Below are 24,619 nucleotides of genomic sequence, written 5' to 3'. Positions count from 1 at the left end.
TACGCTTATTTGCTTTGTTGCTGAGAGTTAGATGAGAAGATTGATACCACTCGTGTCTGTACAGTAAGTATGAAGCTACGTCAGCCGCCGGTTAGCTTAGCATCAAGACTGGAAACTGAGGAAAGGTAACAAAATCCACCTACCAGCACTTCTAAAGCTCACGAACACGTCGTATTATGTTTGTTTAATCTGTACAAAAGTGTAAAAACTGAGGTTTTACGGTGGGCTGTTGGGGGTTTTTTTTTTTTAATGCAACCTCATGGTGACAACAGGAAGTTACTGCTCATGGCCAAGAAATAATCCAACACATAAACCCCCCCCCCCCCCCCGTAAAACCGTAACCTGCACTTTGGTTTGTATACTTTTGTTTGTAGCTGTTTCCAGTCTTGATGCTAAGCTAAGCTAACCGGCTGGGGGCTGTAGCTTCATATTGAACGGATAGATATAAGAGTTGTATCAATCTTCTCATCTAACTCTCTGCAAGAAAACGAATTAACATATTTTCCAAAAGGTAAAACGGTTCCTTTTTTTAAATATGAGAATTAGTTTGAAACTATGTGCAGGAAAAATGTATTTATCAGTGAGGTGATCCCAAGACTCAACAAATCCTTCAAACTTTATTATGCCCTCAAACACGCTACACCAATCACTTTAATGTACAAAAACTATACATTAACCATAGATTTATCCATAAAAGTAGTTATTTTACTTAACATGCTCAATAAAATACAGCCCACATAAAAACGTACTCTGTTTAGTTTTCACATATTTTTCACTATAAAATCCAGACACTTCTGGTTCAGTTTAGTAAAGCTTGTACAGAAAGTGTGCAGAGTGGGATGAGACTGAAATCATCACAGCAGTCATCAGTGTTTGGCCCTTTTGTTGACTGGTGTAGTCAGCTGACTTCCTGACCTGACTGCAGGTGACATGTAGGAGTGGGTAATATAGATAAAATCTTCCATCATGGTAATTTTATATTTTATTTGATATACTGTAAACCGTATTGTACATTTCCTGAAAATTCAATTGAGAAACTATAAACAAACTGATAAAATAAGCAGATGGGAATGTCTGTTCTTGACTAATCAAGTGAATGAAATACCTGACGATTCAAGATACTTAGAATCCTGTAAATCCAACTTTCTAATAAGGTAAACTTTATAACGAGTTTATAAGAACAACACTTTTGTCTTTTTAGTTCATCAGGCAGACGGTTCCAATGAGCCATTTGACCTCTGACCTTCTGGATCAATATCCATTTATTACAACTTATTAGCATTTATAAATGCAGGCTTAACAGATCATTATAATAATTTATTAACATTTATAATTACAGATGACTGCTGATGTCTTATTAGAAGGAGAAACCTTTGACCCTTTATTGATGACTCGTCAGCAAAAGTCAAGTCAACGTTATGAGTATTTTATCAATAAATTGTTTATTTACAACTAATAAAGCAATTAGTTACAACTAGAGCTGCAATAATTAGTCGATAAATCAATTAGTCGATCAACAGAAAAAGGCCAGATAAGCACATCCTGCGCTGGAGCAACATGTTCAAGTGCGAAGCTAAAAATCGTTTTTTTGTTGCTTTGCAATCAAACAGTATTTAGCAACAGATTTTGTGTAGAGCCTAAATGCACTGGGATCAGTTGATTTGTATCGGTACTGCCCTTTTTAACCATTTTGATAATCGATTAATCGTTTCAGTCATTTTTTTAAAGCAGAAATGCCAAACTTTTGATGTTCCAGCCTCTCAAATGTGACAATTTGCTGCATTCCCTTGTCTTGGATTACAGTAAATGTAATATCTTTGTGTTTTGAACTATTAGTTGGACAAAGCAAGACATTTGAAGACGTCACATTTGGGCACTTTTCCCTGTTTTCTGAGGTTTGGTAGACAAAACAATTATGTGATTAACTGAGAAAATAATTTGCAGATTAATCGATAATGAAAAGTTAGTTGCAGCCCTACAGTTGCAGTTACAACTTATAAACCCTTTTATAAATGGTGCCTTATTAGAAAGTGGTACCAAGCAATCTTACTTCATTACGATCTGATTTTAGTTGTTTTGGCCATCGTTTCTATCCGTTATAACACTGTAATCATCAAAATAACTGCTGAGATCTGGGAACATGATGACATTGCTACAGAGCAGTCAGACAGTCAGTCAAGCTGCAAACAAACCAGCAGTTTAGCCAGTTTATCTAAATCAAAAGGTTCCCAACCCCCGGTAAATACTTTGGCGGACCCTGTGCTACATTTTACGTCGTCACTCAACAATAACAACAATATACACATTTTTAACTACAGCAGGTCGTCTGTGTGTGAGGTAACCAGTTCCCCACCTCTCAACATTCAGCAGTACATGAAATCTGTGCGAGGACGATCAGTATCTTTGTAATTTAGTAAGTTTCCATTTGTGTTTCCTTTTCATGCCTGAAAGCAAACGTGCATGTGACCCCGCCAACACACTGGGACACCCACTGTCTAACTATATCTTCCAGTGTGCGTACTGATGCGATGTGGGGAATAATAGAGAGCCGTGACATCACTTCCTGTCTAGCCTCTGTTCCACTAGCTTCTTTAACTCAATACAATCTCTCGTTCAGCATTTCTTTCTTCTGTCTTTCTGAAAAAAATTAAGCGTGTTCCTGAGGTTTACCGTCCATATTCAAATCAGCTCCACTCCAGCATTTGCTATGAGAAGGGGAAACCTTAGTGCAGTGCGGGAACTTCACCAACGCTCTCTTCTCAAGGAATTTTTGTGATCTCTGCTGTCTAAAACGTCTCCACCGTCCAGATCGCCCTGTCCTGCCGGTATTACAGCCACGTCTGAAGTCACTGCGGAGCCTCAACTCACCTCTTCTGTTAAGTCGTGACTTAAGCAGCAATGGTCTGTGGGCTTATGGGAAATGCTGTTTGAATATATCCGATCATTTTGGGTTTTTTTACCATCCTTATCAAGATATATGGAATGAACCACACTATATACTTTAAGGTTATGGCTGGATTTTTAGTTATTTACGTTAATATAAATGTCAATGGGATTAGCCAATGTTTTTGTTTTTTACTTCTGGAACAGAACAGTTTCACTTTGGCTGTCTGTTACACTTTTTACCCCAAACTGCAGGTGCGAACACCTGAAATGTCAGTAACAATCCCTCATTGCACAGGAAAACTGTGGGTCTGTAAAACTGTAATGGATGTTTGCAATGGAAAGTTTGGGTAATAATTTTATCGTTCACCTTTGTTTTCTCTCTCTAGCGACCCTGCCGGGTTTGTTTGCAACCTGTCTTCTATAACTGTTCGTGTCTTTTGTCCCGTCTGACTTTGTTGTAGCAATGTTGCTGCAATTCCAGCAATTAATTTAGTGAGTACAATGTATTACCAATAAAAACAAACTATCAAAATAAGTTTTGTGAAGCTAGACTTAACCTTTAAAAGGAGGAGTCACCTCAGCATAAGTGTTTTAGAAACATCTCATCTCATAGTGTATACTTGGCCAACACTAGTGACAAGTATGTGTTTTTAACATTGTATTGTGTATTGTAAGTTATTACCTTGGACACTATATTCTCAGATACTCACAGTAGAAAATAAATACTTTTTGGATCCTTGAATCTATTCTTGAGGTTTGGCAGTTTATCCACAGATGTTGGATGTGTCATCCTGGACTGCTGAGACTTCTGCTGTAGGCTGCTGTCTCCAAAAAGTGACAAAAACAAACGCCTCAGTTTCATGAACATTTCCGCCGACTCGAGTTTGACCTCTGACCTTTGCTGTCAGCCCTCCTGCTCCTGGCTTCCCTTCTTTTTTTCTGACCTGGTGTTTCCGTGGTCCTGCTTCTCGCTGGGTTCTGTGCTCTGGCTCTCCTGCCCGCCGTCAGACTCTCTCAGCGGTGCTGCCGGGTCTCTGACAACCCCCTCCATCTCCACCTCCCCCTCCAGCTCCTCCTGAGTCTCCTCCTCCACCCGGCCCACAGTGTCTGGGATAATCTCCACCTCGATGTCAGAGGAGTCCTCGCTCTCCTTGAACCACACCGTCTTCTGGCCCTCTTTCCTCCTCTGCTTGGTCAGGATCGACCTCATGCTGTACTCATCGGCGTCTCCTCTCCCTCTCCTGGACGGTCTCGCTGAGGGGCTCCCCTTGGGGACGTGGTTGGTGTAGACGCCACAGGAGGAGCAGTGGCGGCTCCGTCTCTCCAGGGGGATGACCCGGCCTCGTGATCCAGGGAAGGTGCTCCGTCTGGGGAGAGCGTTGTTCCAGCGCCTGGCACCCCCACGGCTCGGGTCGCCCTCATTCTGGAAGCCATCGTTGGTGTACTGCAGGGAGTCCCTGTGGCCGGACCGGGGCTGGTCGGACTTCAGGCAGGGGCCCAGGCACTACAGGCAGGAGAGAGGCCCCTCATTAATACAGCAGTTAATGAAGCATGGAGAATATTGAGGCATTGTTCAATGTTACAGATGCCACCGTGGTTCCCGAGAGTGAGCTAGGTTCATTTGTTCTGTTTTAACACAGAGCCCTTCTGTGGATTTCAGCTGATAAATATTCATCACAGCCACACAGGAGGACATGCAGCATTAAACAGCTGAGTCTGGCTCTGACGTCTAAACCGTTACAGTATGGAGGTGCCTTTGTAACGCAGTGAGAATAAAGGATTCAAAACTGTAAAAAAGTGGCAAAAAAAACAGAAATAGTTTCAAAGAAAAACAGTATTTTTATTTTACAGGCTATTGTCAGTATTCCTTTACAAAGTCAGTAAAAAAATACAAAGTCAGCAAAAAATAATAATAATGAAAGACCCTGGAATTGAAGTTTCTTTCACTTTCAAGACTTTCTTTGCTTTCAGACCGTTTATCAATTTCCAAGTAATCTTTTCACTTCCATAACTCCATATAACTTACATTAAAATCAACATACTACTCTACTGCAGTAATGTGTAATTACATCTTATTTTTATTTAACCTTTACTTACCGAGGAAGTCTTCACACACATTCTGTCTTTTACGAGAGAGACCATTTTGGGAAATCCACTTATTAAGATCGATTCCACTCTCATGTCTGTATGTTAAGTATGGAGCTGGTGCCAGGAGGCGGTTAGCTTAGCTTAGCATAAATACTGGAAGCAGGGGGAAACGGCTAGCCTGACTCTGTCCAAAGTTTAAAAATATGTGTACCAACACCTCTAAAGCTTAATAATTAACACATTAGATCATTTACACAAAACAGAAATAGAAAACAGAAATTTATACTGCATGGAAGTGGATGGACGGATAAACTGAAAAAGAAAAAGTTGCAGCACTTAAACACAAACACATTGTTTTTACATTTCTGTTTGTTTACAGATTAAACAAATAAGATACAATGTGTTAATTACGGATTTTTTTTTTTTTTTTTTTACTTTGGACAGAGCCAGGCTAGCTGTTTCCCCCATTTCAAGTGTTTATGCTAAGCTAAGCTAATTGCCTCCCAGCTCTAGCTCCATACTCAACGTACACATATGGGAGTGGAATCGATCTTCTCATCCAACTCTGGACAATAAAGCAAAAATGTCTGAGTATTCCTTTAATATGGGAACACGCATAGTTAACAATCACATATAGCACATTAAAAATAGGACCTAAAATACATGAAAAAAACCCTTTCCGGTTTAAAACATTCCTCAAGAAGCATTTGTGGTGTTTAAATGGCTGATGGCAACGTTTCCAAATTAAGTTTGGATGTTACAGCTCAAAACACTTCAGAGACGAAAACTCAAGGAAAAATACTGACTGACCTCACATATTTTGTCCATGCTGGCATTTCCCTTCGACAAGCGGGAAATCAAGAAGCCAATCACAATGACGCAGAGGACCAGCAGAGCTGCCATGACCAGACCCAGAAGCGCCATGTCGCCCGGACGGTAGCCGACGTTTGAGGGAGACGGGATGGCCACCGCTGCAGGTGAAGACAGGTGAATGACTCAAGGATACATTACATCATCATTAGGATTTCCCCAGAACCGTTCATTCGAGTATATAAATAAAAAATGCATCTTGACTTTTAAAGTTTGGTTACATTTCCCACAAAGTTATTTATCTAACCTTTGGTTCTACATGATGGTAAGTATGTCGACTGTGATTCCTGCCTATTGATGGGTTGTTCCAGGTTAGAAATTTGAAATAAGTTTGGTGGGAATGGTCCAACTTATTGTATGTGAAAATGCTAAAGTGTCAAATGTGATTCAAAAGGAGGAAATAGTGCATCTGTTGGGGACTATTTTCAGCGGCGGATGAATCCACATGGGGTGCTGTAGTGAGTGTTTGGGGCAGCAGGACGGTGTGTGTGGGACTGAGTCAGAATAAACTACAGTGTGTGTGTTCATGGTGATGAAGGAACGTGTTTCTGGATTACAATGGAGTTCTGTGGCTCAGAGGAAGAAGATATATCAGGATTTATATATCACAGGGGGCTTGATTGAAGATCATTTGAAATTCTGTGACCATTTTGATGTCAAGAATTTTTTTATTTTGGCCAAATAATAAAGCATGATACCACCACTAAATATATACGCAGCTTTTCAGATGCTATTTACTGATACTATTACTATTATTTCATTATGATTAATCAGTCAATATCACAGAGAATAGCAGTGATGGTCGTACCAGGTATGACCTGAACAGAGAGGGCAGCTGTTCCAAACTCCCCTGTTGTTGTGTCCACTGCTCTGAGCTGTATTCAGTTTAAAAAACAAAACAAAAAAACATTTTTACAGCTTAAAAAACTGTAAGAGGTAAATGTAAGCAAAGATATTCTATTGTGCTTGATTTAAAAAAAAAAAAAAAAAAAAAAAAGTTTGCATATCAGTCACCTGAAGCGCGAAGGACTCCGTCTTCACAACTCTCTTCAGGATCACAAAACCGTCTGAGGTCACGTTGACGTAGCTGCTGTACTGAACCTCATACTTCACATCTGGATTCATACCCTGACACACACAAACACACACACAAATAAAAATGCACAAAAGAAAATGATTTAAGGATTTTAGGTGTTGTCATATGCCATTTAAAGCTGCATTTTGTGATTTCCGACCACTAGGGGGCAGACAGATACCAAAACAAACCCACGGAAACACAGCCCTGATGTACAATCGGCTTATCAGTTCGTTATGGCTAATGGGTCAGCAAACCACAATCCAAAGTCACACTGAAAGACACAGAGAAACATCTTTCATTTGGAGTATAAATCTGGTGTCCATCAACTCCTGAAAAAAAAATCTGGCTCTTTAGCTGCTTGATGTTCCACACCAACAACTCCTGACTACACTTCGGCCTGAATTTATTTTCTTATAAAATCAGCCTACAGCTGTAGACTGAGAGCTGATGAAATCATATATGCAGCAAGTTGAGGAGAGCTGCAGAGTTTGGTGTTACTTCTCAGTGAGTTTGGATGTACTATCACGTTACCCAGCCATTTTGAATGCAGGTGTTAACCTGCAGTTATTGACTTTTTTGACCACTCAGGGGCAGCGTTATAAGCTGTAACCATAACATACATATCACCTTTTAAGTTGATGTGGCAAACACGCTTATTTACACATCCAGCAGAGACGGAGCAACATGATCGTTCATTTGGAGTCATGTTTGTATCACCTGATGAATACAAGTCCTATATTCACTCTGCTTTTAGCTCTGTTTTTGTTCTCCACCAACTCCTGGCTCAATATCTGGCTCTTTAGCTGCTAAATGCTCCACTAAGCTCTAACTGTGTCGGTCTGCTGCTAATTGGTAGTGTACAGTAGGTTTTTTGGGTTTCTTCACTGAAACCAGATGCCTGCTGCGACTGAAAACAAAGCTAAAAGTTGCGGGCTGTAAAACCAAAACAATGAACTGAAAGAGGCAAAAATGCTCCAAACAGCTCAGAAGAACTGCAGGCTATCAACTGTCCCTTTCACATTGCAATTACTTATTTGATCCATTGTTAATATAGAAATATTGATTAGGGCAGGGTTAAGAGCATTTTTATGGTGTATGAGGACTGTCATCACGTATCAGTTTACATTTTGATTAATCTTCTGAGTGCTTACATTTGAATTTTTTGTGTATTTAAAAATGTGTTATACTATATTTGGTTCTGATTGGCTCACCTCACAGGAGAATAAAATCAATAAATCAATCAGTCCAGTTTGTATTTTGCTCGAGTCCAGCCAATCATGACCCAGTATTGTGACAAACTGGTTTTCATGTTTATCTAATTCAGCTTTTAACTAAAGGATATCTGCAAAACATGTGAAGTAACAGATTCATAACGAATAGTTTTGGAAATAAAATAATGAAAATTGAATATTAGTAATAATTATTAATATTAACACACAAACAGCACTCACAGCGGCGAAGTCCTCGTCCCGAGCTCGGACCCTGAAGGGCCGGTTGGTGCTTCGGTCTCGGAGGATCATGCTCTCGGGAACCGAGTTGCTGTAGATAAATCCTTCGTATCGCTCCTTCTCAAAGCGAGGAGGGTTCCTGCTCTTCTTCATCACCTCGATGGTCACCTGCGTCACAGCAAACTGATCCCTGTTGGTCACCTGTGACGCCTGACGGCCAGGAGAGCATGACAAGTGAGTTAGACCAAAGTTGTATCCAAGTTGATATCCTTAATTCACATTCAGGATTTTTTTTCTTTGTCAAATGTATTGCAGTAACTAAATAGCTTCATTTGTTTGTTTTTCCATTCAAAATCACCACAGAACAACAAAATAGATTTTTTTTTACCAGAACAGTGAGAGTTATTGGGCCGACGATGTCAGCAGCTTTAGCCATGGTGATGTTTCCTGTTTCCTCATCAATCTGGAAAATATTTCCCTCATTTCCTGATGATGAAAGAAAACAACATAAGCAACAAACAAAAGTGACACAAATTTCTTTAGACATCAGTACATCAACGCATCATTCAGAAGGACCTAATATGTACAGCACATCCCCCCACTAGCTCATTACAATACGTACAGCATTCATGAAGTTAATTCAGTAATTATTCATTTCAGCTGTTTTATACACTCAGTTACGAGTATATTAGGTACACCTACCTACAACTAAAGCAGTCTAACACAACAACCCTGCAATGAATAATACCTTCATGAAGGTTATAATAGTAGAAAATACCTGCGTTATCTTCAGCTGTAAGAATAAAATGTATGGGACGTTAATTTGAAGGATATTTTGAATGTTATTGGTATTGGGGGGAATAAATTCTTATGTTTTTGAGTTTCAAAACCCCTGAAAACTTGGTAGGAATTCTTAAGATCCAACATCAAATATGCACAACTAAATAAGCAACAATTAAGATTAAAGTTTGTAAAAAAACATCAGTTGATGTTTATTATCATCAGGACTGTGTGGGCGTGGTTTGATCAGATTTGATTGACAGTGGCCTATTTCACCTAATTTCAACAGAGCCCCGCCCACTTCAAACCAGTAAGAAAAACACAAAATACAGAAATCTGTCGTGTGAAATAACCAAAGCTGTTCTAACTTCGGCAGAAAAGTCTGTGTTCATGTAGGACCCCGTCGCTAATAGCAAGAAGCTGATAATGTGTTTTCAGGGCCTTTAAGATTTGAACATTTCAAAACATTTCCAGATGTTTAAGTCTTTAACCCATAAAAATTAAACACTGCAAACAATTATTTTTGTTTTGTTTTCATGATCAGTCGTTCTTTTTTCACTTAGCACTTTGTAACTGGTGGTTTGTGAAAGTTTTCGAAGGTGCTGAAAAGGTTAAATTACTGATGCTACTACTAGTACTACTACTGATGATAATGAAACTAATAGTTCAAGTAAAATCTTATTAATTCATGTCTGCATCATAAAAGAGACCTGGAATCATTATCAGATACATCACCACTGGAAGCGAATGAACAGATGGAAATAAATGATATCAGTTCAAACCTCGGAGTATTCTGTAGCTGATCTGCTCGCTCCTGTTCTTGTCTCCGTCCTTGGCGAACACCGGACCTGGCTCCAGCACTAACGGCCCCTCCTGTGGATTAAAATCAGTCCAAACCTCAAAATTATTAACAATAAATTAAAATAATTAAAATAATTAAAAGGAAAAGCAGCAAATCTTCACAGTTGAGAAGCTGGAACCGTGAAATGTTTTTACATGAAAAATGACTTAAATAGTTGCCAGTTAATTTGCTGTCAAATCGACTAATTGACTAATTGTTTCAGCTGTATTTGTATAAACTGTTGGGGAGTTTAATTTATAACAAAACATCATATTTTATAAACTCTTCATATGTTTTGTGTGTAAAAATCTTAATTTGTAAAGTAACTAAAGCTCTCAGATAAATGTAGTGACGTAAAAAGTACGTCAAAATATTTCCCTCTGATGAAGCGGAGTAGAAGTAGAAAGAGATATGAAAAGAAAAGACTGAAGTAAAGTACAAGTACCTCGCATTTGTACAGTACTTGAGTAAATGTACTTAGTGACTTTCCACCAGTGATATTCATTTATACCTTGACATTTCTCACAGCCAGGCCTGTAATAGCAAACATCTGCTGAGTTCTCAACATGTGTCATCTCAGAAGTGGTTACACATGAAGTGACAGTTTTTACTGTTTCATCAGCACCTCTCTCCACTGTGAGCAGTACAAAAATATCTTCCATCAGCCAAGTGACTGAATAATATGTTATCTTTAATCACATCAACATTAGATACTGACAAATGTTATAAATGCGGAAAATGATAAAGTAAAAGTTGCTGAATTTTAGAGAGATTTAAATTTGCATTCAAATTCAGGGGCCGGCCCATCCAGAGTTAACAGGATGTGATGTTTAACTTCATCACATCTAAAAAACTGCACACAATCAATCTGAAACTATAAAAGTGAGGGGGACATGTGCCCCCCATCCCCCTTGTGTTGCAACATGACAACACTAGAAATCCACACCTATATGGGCACTTTGAAGTCTCCTTTTCACCTGAGCTGCATGTGTTTGGACAGGTGCTGTGAGGTGAAATACTGTAAATTCAGATGCTCACCTCCTTCTCAGTGAGATTGACTTTTCCTCTGTAGCCGGCGCTCACACACAGTTTGGCGATTCCTAAATTGGCCCTCAAACAAGGCTGAAACCACGGGGGCCGGTTATCAACGTCCTTCACGTGCACCGTGATGGTGGCCACAGATGTGAAGAAGGGCTCGTTGGAGGCCGAACCATTGAACGTATCCTGCAACATGTGACACATTTCACAGGTCAAAGGTAAAAGAGAAGCAGCTACCTGGAGGCTGTTTTTATAAATGATTACTGTACCTGAACATGTAAAACCAGAGAGATCTTCTGTACAACATCGTAGTCCAGGATGCTTTTAACAAGTATCTTTGGAGTGTTGATGTTTTCCAGGCGGAAGTATTTATCCTGCTTTAACAGATGGAGGGAGAAAAGGAAGATATATATATAAGATACAATAATATTAATAATAATGAACTATATTCATACAGCATCTTTCAAAACAAAGTTACAAAGTGCTTTACATGAAAAAAAATCGAGATTAAAACTATTCACCAGGACAATAAAATAAAATCAGGCAAACAAAAATACAGAAAATGAAATGGATCAAAATACACAACAATAAAATAAGATAAAAAAGAAAAATATGAAATAAAAGAGAGATATAGGTTCTGAGAAGTAAGAAAGGATTTTTTTGGGACATCATACAGTGAGAGACATGATGTAAGTCGCCTTCTTCACTGGTTTTTAAAGGGACATAAATCTGAGTGTCATCTGCATAACACTGGTGGGGAATCTGAAGACAACATTTTTGGCTTGTGACCCCTTAAAGTAATTAAATGGGGGGTCCGGACCCGCAGGTTGCGAAGAACCGTCTTAAGGGACAGAACTCTTTTTATTACATCGGGATTATGAGTGAAAATTAGCTGTTGAGCGTCTACATTTGCAATCGACGTTGTTAAAATGTTAGTGTTTATTACTCAGCATTATCCCCAATAAATAAACATGTTTCCGTTACTCAAAATCACTCAAATCTTAGTATCTTGCTGTTCTCTAAAAGGATAAAACCACCGAGTGTAGTCCAGGGTCACTGTATCACGACATTAGATCTGTTCTTACTGTTGCAGACTCTAAGCGATAGTACAACGGCTCTGAATCAACGTCTGTTGCTTCAATCAGTCCAACGCTGGAGTTGACTGGCGTGAGCTGCAGACAAAACTCAGAGTCAACGTCATGTCAAACCTGAAACATGCAGCTCTGCAACTGTGAGACACCAACACTACTCACCTCGTTCACTTCTAGTACGAAATGGGTTTGTGCAAAGTTTGGGGGGTTATCATTCACATTTTCAACCAAAACCTCAACAGACTCGTTCACCTGGAAGACAGCGAAGCAGCGACCGAATCAAACAGATTTGCACAGTTGTTTTAATTGTGCAAGCATCTCATCATGAATTAAGAGAAATACACAGTGTCTTGGCCTTTTGACTGCATGCTTACAATCCATTTTCTTGCTTCACTAGCTTATTATTGGCTTCTTTGATGACAAACCATGAGATATATTGTGTTTGCTGGGACTGTTTTACTCACAGATCTGGAGCCGGCTCTGCTGCACTGCACCCACACCACCAGAGCTGCACTGGACAATGACTAACAAAAACACACAGGAGTTTTAAGATACATTATTTACTATATATAACTTAATTTAAACACCAGCACTGATGATAATTAAGTTGCCAAAAACATTTGATTTGGTTAATTTTAAAGTTACACTATGAAATATTTCAAACAACAATCCTTCATGCTGTTACCTCCTGACTATTTTAAAGGTCCCACGTTACATTCCGATGTAAGTATTAAGTAAAGGTACTGTTTAATCATATTGTTTGAGTTGATCAAATCATGTCCTTTTAAAGCCCATTAATTTCTGTCCACAACTGGACTGGGCCCTGATTGGCTCCCCCCACTGAAAGAATCACTGAAATCTGTCCAATCAGGTCAGTTAAAATGATTAGAAATTCAAAGCTTTCACTCAGCAGGATTATTTCATTTGAGCTGCTGCTGCTATCAGCCTATTCTTTCACAATTATTTTGTAACAAACCTTTTAATCTGAAACTGCATGTTCTTCAAAACATCATACTAAACACGATTCTTATCCTGTGCCACAGTGTGTCGTAAACTACACCTTTTTCCTGCTCAGACATTATTTACATTACATGTGACTAAACATATATTTCGACAAATTTGATCAAATTTCAGTAGAGAAATGCCAAAGATATCACCATTACAGAGTTTGTCCATTAGAGAGCACAGACAGGTTTATTTTTCAACTGTAAAATGTCTCACTCAGTGCATATGGTGTCACAATTCTTTAACAAAACACTCATTTAAAGGGTCCTTATCAAAATGTTTCCTTAATGTACATGACTATCAGGTGATAGGATCACATGATTAAACTCTCACACTTCCAGTATCAGTCTGTGTATAATCACCTCATAGTCCAGTCCTTTCTTTACCATCAGGGCGTTCCCATACAGGTAGAACAGATCTTGAGGATTCACCGTGATCGTCAGTGTTACATCACTGCTGGAGCTGATCTTTATCAGCTGGACGTCAGCCGTGTTGTTTTCTGGGATCGTCACGGGGCCCGGAGGAACCGTGCAAACTGAGAGAGGTGAGAGCGACAGTCAACATCAGGCCTGCAGCATTAAGCTGACGAGATCTTGATCAAATGTGATGAAGAAAAACAGGAACTACAGAGATAAAGAACATGCAGGTATGATTATTCCCAAGTTTGTTTAGTTAGTGCCTTGGACTTTTGCAATCCTCGACGACTTATTGGGAAACCTGTCATCAGAGGTGGAAAGTAACAAGGTCCATTTACTCAAGTACTGTACTTAAGTACAAATTTGAGGTACTTGTACTTTGAGTATTTTCTTTTCATGTCGCTATCTACTTCTACTCCGCTACATCTCAGAGGGAAATATAACTTTTTACTTCACTACATTAATCTGACAGCTTTAGTTTCTAGTTACTTTACTAATTAATATAACAGTCATATTAAACATATTCTTTATTATTTTCTTGAATGTTCTTTAATATCTTATTGTCAATTTTATATTTTATATTTATGATTCTTGCCCTGCAGTACTTGCTTTATATTTCTACTATGTTTATTGTTTTCCACCAACATACCAAAGCAAATTCTTTGTATGTGTAAACCTACATGGCAATAAAGCTGATTCTCATTCTTGCACACAAAACATGAAAATGTACAGCTGAAATAATTAATCAAACATTTCATGGTTCCAAATGTGCAGATTTGCTGCTTTTCCTCTGAATGACTGTAATAACTGTAATGTTTTGTTAATAATGTTGAGCTTTGGACTGTCGGTCGGACACAACGACATCGTGAAGGCGTCACTTTGGGCTCTGGGTTGTCGTGACGGCGTTTCTCACTATTTTCACAAGTTTTACAAACCGAACGATCAATCGATTAATGGAGAAAATAATCAGCAGATTGATCCAGAATTAAAATAATCATCAGCTGCAGTCCGATACAAACCAGTTCAACATGAGCTCCAGCTCAACCAGCTGCAGCAGCAACATCCTGCTTTACATTAATGCACGAGGAATAATAACCTGATGATAGAATATATAACAGCACAGCAGTCACAGGGACGCTTCACTGCTTTAATACTTTAAGTACGTTTTCCTGATTATACTCACAGACTTTTACTAAAGTAACATTTTCAATGCAGGACTTTTACTTAATTAAAGGATCTGAATACTCCACCACTGCCTGTCACACACACACACACACATGCAAATAGATGTGTATGGTGTCTATGTTTATGTTCTAACCTCTCTGCTTCATGCCGTAACATTACAACATGATACCTTGAAACTAAACTAAGTGCAGTACTTCTGTGGTTGGATTAAAACTTGCTGTTGGGCCCCTATTGATCCCCCGTCTCCCACCTCATTGGTATTGTCTGTGTAGAATCCAACCTGTGGTTCTATGCTTTAATAAAACTACCTGGCCCATGTTTTTCTGTATATTAGTTAGTTTGTGGCAGTCTATTTAAATACAGCTTAATTTATGAATATGCACCAATATAAACTAACATTATGAAGGTTTTAATAATAGATTTTGAGACAGGGCCCCTCTGCAAGTTAGGGCCAAAAAGAAATTACATTATGTAATAATGCACACCTGCCTTACTTGAATAGTTCAACATGTTGAGAGATACACTTCTTCACTTTCTGATGGAGAGTTAGATGAGAAGATCGGCACGTCTGTACGGTAAATATGAAGCTACCGCAAGCATCCTGTTAGCTTAGCTTAGCATAAAGACTGGAAACAGGGGGAAACAGCTAGCCTGGCTCTGTCTGAAGGTAACAGAATCTGCGTAGCAGCACCTCTAAAGCTCACTAATTAAGAAGTTATATCTTGTTTGTTTTTAAACTGCACAAAAACCTAATCTAAAGCTAGTTCTTAATCAAATCTTAAGAGTTAATATCAAGTCCTGATGTTTTTATTATTTATTGTGTGATATGTCTGCCTACATGTTGTGCTGCTGACACTGACACACCTTTCATGCTGTACTGAAAACAGATTCCACCGGCTCTGGTTGTGTGGAGTAAACATAAATGAACCCTTTGAAACAGTGAGAAGTTTTCTGTATTTTCTGTCCTTTGAAGCGGTGGTTCCCAACCTGGGGGTCAGGAAACCCCAATGGGCCTCAAAATCTGAGGGGGTCACCAGATGATTAAAGGGATAAGAAAGAAAAAGAGTTTCAGTTGCACAAAGTTATGTTAATCTTTTCTGACTTTTATCTAATTTCTGCTTTTTCTTGTGAAATACAGGATTCTTTTCTTTCAGAAAAGGAAGAAATCACTCTTCAGTTCTTTTCAAGAGGATCACAAGTAGTTTGGGGACCACTGCTTTAGAGGAAGAACAGAAAACATCAGCTGTCTCTCTCACTGGCACTCTGCAACTTCTTCAACATCCACATCCCCTCCTGCCCTCACCAGCGACAGATGACGCCCTCCACAGAAATCAGAGCTCTACTCACGTCTTGCAGCTGGACAAACTGTACAAAAGCAGACGGCCACCATGCATCCGAGGAGAACGTTCACAGGTTTGCTCTTCCATTTCAGTTCCATGTCCTGATTTCAGAGGCAGCAACAAATGAAGTCCCGAGGAGGATGAGGAGCCCGTGGTACCAGCTGGTACTCGTCCACATAATACCCCGTCTGTGCTGCCCGGCGAGTGGGAGTTGACTACAGTTGCAATGTTTGTGACTTCATCTTACGGGCACATATTGCATTAAGCGCCTGCCAGCAGAGGACTCGCAGCCTCCTACTAAAATACTTGCATCTGTTTTAGCTGGACGGGTCATTTTGTATTGGTGGCCCTGATGCATTCTGGGAGGAATCCAGCAGAGGAATGTACTCATTACACTCATTAGGTTAGACAGACCTGTTTAAAGTTGCTGGATTAGTCTGTTGATGTGAAATGTACTGGTGATGACATACAGTACATATATGGATACATACAATACACAAATAAACACACATACATATACAGATATGTACACTAATGACAGACACTGTTCCAACCCACAGATATCAAATATATCAGGCTACATTTTGGGGAAATGTTTGTCAAATGATGCACACGACATCTAGAATATTTCCATTTGTTTAGTGGTGCAGCCATAAAAAAATGCAGTCTTGGGTTTGAATATTTCACTCGGTGTAAACATCAAATAGCTTAAACAAAGAGCTGGAACAAGATGTTACACGATGTGTGTGATTCTGTCAGACAGAGAGGAATAAGCTGATTTTAAGGAGACATAAAAGTGGAAAACTGGGTGTCAATAGGATACGTACATAACATAAATTCATACATAACAAACAAAGTGAAACGTGAATGTAACTAAAACAAGAAAAAAAAGAAAACAGGTGTAAGGATAGAAAATAATTTGTTAAATAACAAATGTGTTAAATTGTTTAATTATTCAACCAAGTCAAAATAACTAACTTTTGTCCCAGTAAATTAAAGTATTTTGCCAGTAAATGCTGACACTTACTAGCAGTGGTGGAATGTAACTAAGTACATTTACTCAAGTACTGTACATAAGTACAAATTTGAGGTACTTGTACTTTAGTACTTCCATTTTCTGTTACTTTACACTTCTACTCCACTACAGTTATCTGACAGCTTTAGTCACTGGTTACTAGCCAAACACATGATCAGTTTATAAAATATAAATTGTTATAGAAGAAACTACCCAGCAGTATATACAGTTGTTAAAACGAGCTCCAGCTTCAGATGCTGATTAGACGATAATGAATCAGGAATAAAAATCCAATAATAAATATATAATAAATGCAACACTTGAAAGGAGCCATTTTGCATAATGAGTACTTTTACTTGTGTTTTTAATGCTACTGTTGTGTTACCACCACTGCTTGTTAGATATGTTCAAATGTGACCAAAATGTCAGCCCGAAAATGGTTTTCTGTTTTGGAGTGGGAAAGCCTACTTTAGATAATAATGGGACTGAAAGTACACTAAATGAAACTATTTTTGCATTTGTAGCTCACACACATACTTACTTCAAAGAATATTTTTCAAAAAACATTATATATATTCATGGATATACAGTTTCATTTCAGTTTTAAAAAAATATGATATACATTTCTCTTATTGTCCACAAATTCCACACCCACACTGACCAAAACCAGCAGTGAATGTCTCCACTAACAGGTGTGTGTGTGTGAATCAAGCTGATATATCTTCCTCCTCTGAGTCATAGAGCTCCATTGTTGTCCAGAAACTATTAAAACTCATCAGTGAGCCGCTCTGTTGCACTGGGTGACATGTTCCTTCATCACCATGAACACACACACTGTAGTTTATTCTGACTCAGTCCCACACACACCGTCCTGCTGCCCCAAACACTCACTACAGCACCACATGTGGATTCATCCGCCGCTGAAAATAGTCCCCAACAAATGCACTATTTCCTCCTGTGTGAGTAACGATTTCTAACAACTACAGTGAGCAGCTGTTTGAGGAAATTACTGAGCCTTTTTAAAAAAAAAAAAAAAAAAAAAGGAAACTATATATTTGTGACCCATTTTTAAAGATTTACGTCTTCAGTAGGAACCAATGTGCTCGGAGCTGAGAGCCACAGACAGGAAGTCAGGAAGTTTTGAGAGACGGACTGACACATGTTCGTTTTAGTCTTTTTGTTTGTTGCCAATAAGAAAACATATTGCCAGCCTTCTCCTTTAACACACTGGTTTCCATATTTGTGTTCAGGGAGGAACCTCCATTTTTATCAGAGATGGATGATACTGATCGGTCAACAACCAAATATACAAACACAAATTAACGGGTCAGAAATGTTTTCCTCTCCGTCCTGTCTGATCCCTCACACAGTAATGATGACAGAAAGTTACAGTGGCACAAACTGGGACACATAATGGCTTCACATGTGGACAAGGCACCGCTGTGCACACACCAGGCTGTCATACATTGCACTACATACACACACACACACACTGCTGCCCCCCCCATCTCCTCTGTGTGGGAACAACAAGCTCACAGTGTCATGATGTCCCACGAAGCTCATACATTATGTTTCCATGCAGAGATGCTCCTCACTAACACTGAACGCACACAGACTCTCTGCTTGCTTTCCCGTCCGACCACCGGGAGGAGCCTCAGCCTCGAAGATCAGCAACTGTCAGATCCTCAATTTAAATGTTCAGTGCAACTTTATTTATCATTGCAAGAGCAACTGTATCAACAAACACACAGATAACAAACAGGAGAAGAAGGAAAGGATAATGTTCATCACAGGTTGTAAGGTTAAAAACTACATGTGGAACTGATAATCAATACATTAACAAATACATATAAATATCCAAAAATATCTTTAGACAAACAAAAACTGACCTTTGAAGAACTAGATGGTATAAAGGACTTAACCCTTTCAGTCTCAAGCTAAAAACCTTTTTTTTTGCTACTTCCAGTTACGTCCCTCCCATGTCTCGTAACAGCTTTAAATACGGATGTATTGAACATTTTCTTTTTCAGAATAATCACTAATCAGTGACATCTGTTTCTGGTGAAACTGACAGCAGTTATGAGCTCACAACAGCATCAGTACTAATCAATAACACAGGCGAAAATTGAGCAAGTAAAACAACAAAGATTTACTCAAAGTAACTTTTACTCAAATCAATCAAGTCACTAACCTTCCTGAAGTCACAGAAGTCAAGGGTCAACACTGAAGCATCATAACCAATGAATAACAGAAGCAGCTATCTGTAAGTCTGTACAGCTTCATTTCCTGTTAGGAAGATAACACAACCAAAAGTGATGTTCAAGTGTTGCCTGGATCACACCCAAGCGTGATAGTTCATTTTGTTCATAAGGACCAGGGCTATTGATATGTTGATTGACAGTGGGATAGACCAATCGGTTCATGTGCAAGCCTTACTTAAACAGTGAGCGGTGCGCCGGCGTTCAGCTTTGACTGATAAAGGAATAGTTCGACATTTTGGGAAAAACATGTATTTGCCTTCTTGCCAAGAGTTAAATGAGAAGCTTGATACCACCCTCGCGTCTGTACAGTAAATATGAAGCTACTGCCAGCAGCCGGTTAGCTTAGCTTAGCATAAAGACTGGAAACAGGGGGAAACAGCTAGCCTGAAAACATTAATTTGTCATTTTTACACTTCTGTTTTTGTACGGATTAAACAAACGAGTTATGACGTGTTAATTCGTGGTGGATGTTGTTGCCTTTGGACAGATCAGGCTAGTGTATAAACAGCTAAATTATCTATTATCTCATCTAACTCTCAGCTAGAAAGCGAATAAGTGTGTTTGATCTCTATCAGTCTGGGTGTCTTGCTCCTACGCAGACAGACTTTTAGACGTCTGTGCCCAGGGGCCGGTTGTCACTGTTTAACAGTAACACAAGGAAAACAAACACTGGCGGCCTTATTCAACATCATTCAACCCCTGTAGCTCAGAGAGCAGCTCGGGCTCAGTCAACTGTGAGTGTAACTCAACTAACTTCAGCATGTTGTATACTAACTGCACACATTTTAACATGCCAAATGTTACATGTTAAAGTGCAGTATGCCATATTTTACATAATTAAGGCTTAGAAAGAAAAAGTTGCCTCTATTTTTCAACCATAACAGTTTTGTTTCTAATAAGCGTTTCAGCCTCACGGGGCCGCTAGCGTGGCTGTAAACATTTAGTCTTGTTCTTGTCCGTGTTTAGTGCGTTTATGATGTAAAACTTTGGACTTTTAACTGACCCATTTTATGTAATAATTTGCGCAGTGTTGTAACTATAACTTGGGGTTGGTGGGGTTTAGCAGAGCAGCTAATCTCATTAGAGACCTACTTAATAGTGTTCTTGTTCCACCTAAAGCAGAGAGAGAGACAGAGATGTTATGGGATTTACTGGTGTAAATGCTGCTTTTCTGAGTCACTGTGGAAATCTAATTTTAAAGTGAAATAAAGAAGAAATCTAAGACTTTTATTAATTCATAATTTGTTAAAGAGGTGCAATCAACCTCCACCCACAAGAAGAATTATTTTACACTGAAAACCAGCGGTGGAAGAAGTAATCAGATCCTTTACTTAAGTAAAAGTAGCAGTAAAAATAAGTTAAAATACTCCATTGCAAGTAAAAGTCCTGTATTAAAAAGTACAGAAGTATTATCAGCAATATAGTATCAAAAGTACAAGTACTTGTTATGCAAAACATGCTCCCCCAGAGTGTTATATGATCATATATTTTATTATTGGATCATAACTACTGACACTTTAATGTTTAAGTAACATTTTACTATTGTAGCTGGAGCTAATTTTCAATACTTTGCACACAGTTTGGTAGTTTACTTTGTAACAAAGTACCATATTCAAATGGTTGCAAACTGCAATTTCACCCCTAGAGGAGTACTTAAGTACTCTAATTGAGTAAATGAACTTAGCTACAGTCACATCACTGCTGAAAACATCCTAAAATCCTTCCTACTGACGTGTGATTACAGAAATAGAGCCAAGTTGAAAGCTAAATGCATTCAGAATGAGTCACTTTAAGCACGAGGTGAAGCTCGGCTGTTAAAGTGTGTGATATCACACACACACACACACACATAGATCATCACATACATTTACAGATATCTTGTTCACAGCAGGAGTGTGAACAAACCAACGTCTACAAATGTCACATGGAAAACAAAAAGAAGTGAGTGTACAGTGAATCTCTCTCTTCATCCATTCTCAAAAGCCCATTTACATTTTCATTGTTTTTGTTATCAAGTATCCACGCCTGGCAACAAGCCTGAGTTCACATTTAGAGTTTGAAATACAGGTTCACAACTCTTTCACAACTTTATGCACATTTGCAAATATGTTCTAATAACCGAGATGTACACTATAGCTGAGGCATGTGATGCATTTTGGCACTGTGATCTGGTGAGCTACACCGACTGGCCTGATGGAGGCGCTGTAATTAAACTTTCCATCTGTGAAATCTGTCCGATTCTGATGAAACGTAGACAGACGATGCATCGTGTTCCTGTCTGACCTGCATCATTAGTGTCGAGAGTGAGGATAAGACACCTGGTCTGACCTTTGGCTGACCCTGTGACGTCACACGCTCAGGATTATGGGACGCAGGTCTGTCACATGGGTGTCATGATATGGGAAACAAGTGTGAATGACAGCGGCTGCTGTGAGAGTCTGCTGAGCTTTGCAACACACAGCTCCTCTGACACCAGGATTGCGGCGTTGACCTTTTACCCACAGAGCAGCTGACAGGTTCGAACTGGACAGACTGTACAGTTGGTCGATGCCTTGGGACGAGGTGGCAGCCTGTTGTTGCTTTACATTCAAGTGTGCCTGTTTGTGACTCGATGTTCTCCATATTGTGACGCTGGTTTGAGTCTCCCTGCAGTTTAAAAGGTTTTTTTAAAGTGGCTCTAATCGATATTTTTATAACAAGGTAATGTATCAAATGACAATGTGAAAGGCGTCACTCGTAGTGATGAACCTACAGAGAATTATCACCTGAATCTGCAGCTCCCCTCGGCTTTGCTGAGCTTTATAGAGAATTTCAGCTCGTTGTCCATCTGTCCGGCTGCACCTTCACTGTTTTGGTTCACTCTCTCGGCTCTCATGGCGTCGTTTTCGGACGCAGCAGGCAGAGAAAGCTGTAAAAACCCACTGTACACGACCTGCTCGGCACCAAACGGCAGACAGCACAGATAGAGACTAGCTGCTGAACACAGCGGAGCATTTAGCAGCTGAAGAGCCAGATGTTTCCCTCAGGAGCTGGTGGAGACCAAAACCAGAGCTAACAGAGAGAGAATATTGCACAGACATTCATCAGGTGGCCAAAAACAATTTCAAATGAATGATAATGTTTCTCCGTGTCTGCTGGATGTGTAAATAAGCAACTGTTTGCTAACAGGTTCACCACATCAGCTTAAAAGGTGATATGTCACAAACTGTATATGTCATCCAACTGTTTTTATGCATATTTTCAATAAATAAACATTTTCTGAAAACAAGAAATTCGAGAGAAAAAAAACATAACTCAAAATATCGCAAAAGGTTTTTACGCTTAGCTGAGGTGTAAAAGTTGGTTTATCAATAAAAAGAAAATGCAACCAAGTACAATGGAAACAGATTTAGTGAATAAATCATGAAGCATGTGACTGAAGAGACAAACATCAGATCTGTGTGGAGCGATGAGGAGGCTGTAACCTTCCTCAAACTAACGTAAAATCAACATAAATGTTATATTTCCATCATGTTTTTACCTTGTTCTCCATCATTTGAGGTCTGACTGGCGCTCTTTTAGTCGTTGCAGCAGCTTCCTCTGCAGTGGTTTAATGGCACCACCAACTGTTTATCTCAATGGAACCAACTCCAATATTCACATAACTGTAGTGGATGGAAACACGCATGCATTCGCATTTTATTTTGCCGATTTTCTGAAAATTCGGTTAAAATTTGCGTTACATTCGGATGGATACCGGACTGATGTTGTGTTCACAGCTTGTTTCTGCTGCCAAAAAACCTGTTGTTACCGGTTTAAGGAGGAATCTTCAGCCCAAATATACATGACTAAGATGTTTGTGTTTTTCTCTCTTAAACTGTAACATCCGATAGTTAAATCATGACACAATCTCTCTAAAAATGTTTTTTTTTAACTGGAAAATCAATGTATGTAGCAACAGACTTACTGTACTTGGTGTCATCCAACAGAATTAACTTCTAAAATACAGGCTGAGTCTTAAAATAGAAGTCATAAATAAATGATGATTTCTTCTTTTGAACCATATTAATAAAACTAAATGAGAGTGAACTTGTCATTAGCAGTGAGCTCCCAGCCGGCACTGCAAAATATATGTATTTGTCACAATGTTAAGAGGCGCCTGGGGAAGAAAAATAAGCAGCTAAAATTTAAAATGTCAAAAGGGTTTAGCGTTCAGTGGCGAGGACAGAGACGAGTGTACATTCAGTGGCTGTTTTGTCATGCTGCTATTTGACTTCAGCTGCTTCTGTTCATCTTTATCTGCCTCTGTGTCTTTATCCTCCTCCACTTTGCTCTGTTTGTCTTCTTCTGCTCTTCGTCACCTGTCTGATATTATTGTTTTGACTTTTTCTGTTTGACCTGTCTGTTTTTAAGTGTCTTTATTTATCTTCAACTCTTCTATCTTTAATCTTCATTAGGTGGTCAGGTTTCATCACTCCTCCTCTAAGCTGGGAAGCGCGCACACACACACACACACACACTGCCCCTCAGTAATTAGCCTTATCCCATCAATCAGCTCTATCTCATCGCACTTATGGCTTCTTGTCAATTTTTCAAACCAACTCAAAAAAGTCTCCTTCCGAGGAGAAACGAGGAACACCCAGCTTTTTTAAATATCACGGTGTAATCCAGAGGAGCAGTCATTCGCTTCAATGACTGCTCTATAAGGGGCTTATCTTTTATTCGTGTGTGTGTGTGTGTGTGTGTGTGTGTGTGTGTGTTTGAGGCTACCTGCAGGGTTAAAAAGCCATTACAGGCTCATTTAGGGGCAGGCTGACCCGTAACTGTGGTCAAGTGGCAGGAACACAACTAAAGACGATCCAGTGGAGCGTAAGGTGAAAGAAACTGCTCACTGGGTGGTGACAGCATTTTAAATATGATTTTGTCAGTTTCACGACCACGTGGACATTCATTCACGATACATGTATAAAATGTCACTATTTGGGATAAGTTATATCAAAGAGGGCAAAATGAACCTAGACTATTACAAAGGCTTGGTAATCTATTCTCCCACCTATTCTATTGTTTTTGTTAACAAGATATGTCAAAGAATAGATTTTACTGACATTTTGGTGACACAAAGAGTTTTACACTTAATTTAGAAGTAAGAAACGTACATTATTTGTTTTGTTTTTTTGCCTTCCATTCCTCGCCCTGACCTGCGCTTGTTCATTGGCTGAAGTTAATCCTGTTTTGGCTCTTTGAGCCCCCCCCCCCCACGTGTGTTAAAAACAACCACTTTAACCCAAACCATAATGT

The 24,619-nt window shown here is 39.2% G+C and overlaps 1 protein-coding gene across 2 annotated transcripts; it reads right to left on the bottom strand.

The window, feature by feature from the left end:
* Positions 1-598: 598 nt before the first annotated feature.
* Positions 599-17,001, bottom strand: cdhr5a (cadherin-related family member 5a). Of its 2 annotated transcripts, none has more exons than XM_044204594.1 (14): positions 16,074-17,001; positions 13,488-13,660; positions 12,585-12,644; positions 12,283-12,372; positions 12,115-12,201; positions 11,299-11,406; positions 11,030-11,215; positions 9,933-10,023; positions 8,759-8,856; positions 8,374-8,580; positions 6,859-6,972; positions 6,653-6,719; positions 5,785-5,945; positions 599-4,390 (listed from the first exon to the last, which is right to left on the bottom strand). In XM_044204594.1, the coding sequence occupies exons 1-14, from the start codon at positions 16,162-16,164 to the stop codon at positions 3,791-3,793; spliced, it is 2,133 nt and encodes a 710-aa protein (XP_044060529.1). In that variant the 5' UTR covers positions 16,165-17,001; the 3' UTR covers positions 599-3,790. The 2 variants fall into 2 exon arrangements, with proteins under 2 accessions (XP_044060529.1, XP_044060539.1); XM_044204604.1 differs by having other exon boundaries at positions 11,299-11,403.
* Positions 17,002-24,619: the final 7,618 nt, after the last annotated feature.

This window comes from Siniperca chuatsi, linkage group LG1, assembly GCF_020085105.1.
Source record: "Siniperca chuatsi isolate FFG_IHB_CAS linkage group LG1, ASM2008510v1, whole genome shotgun sequence".
NCBI lineage: Eukaryota > Metazoa > Chordata > Actinopteri > Centrarchiformes > Sinipercidae > Siniperca > Siniperca chuatsi.
Note: the sequence above shows the minus strand (reverse complement) of the source record. Positions and strands in the feature narration are given on the sequence as shown.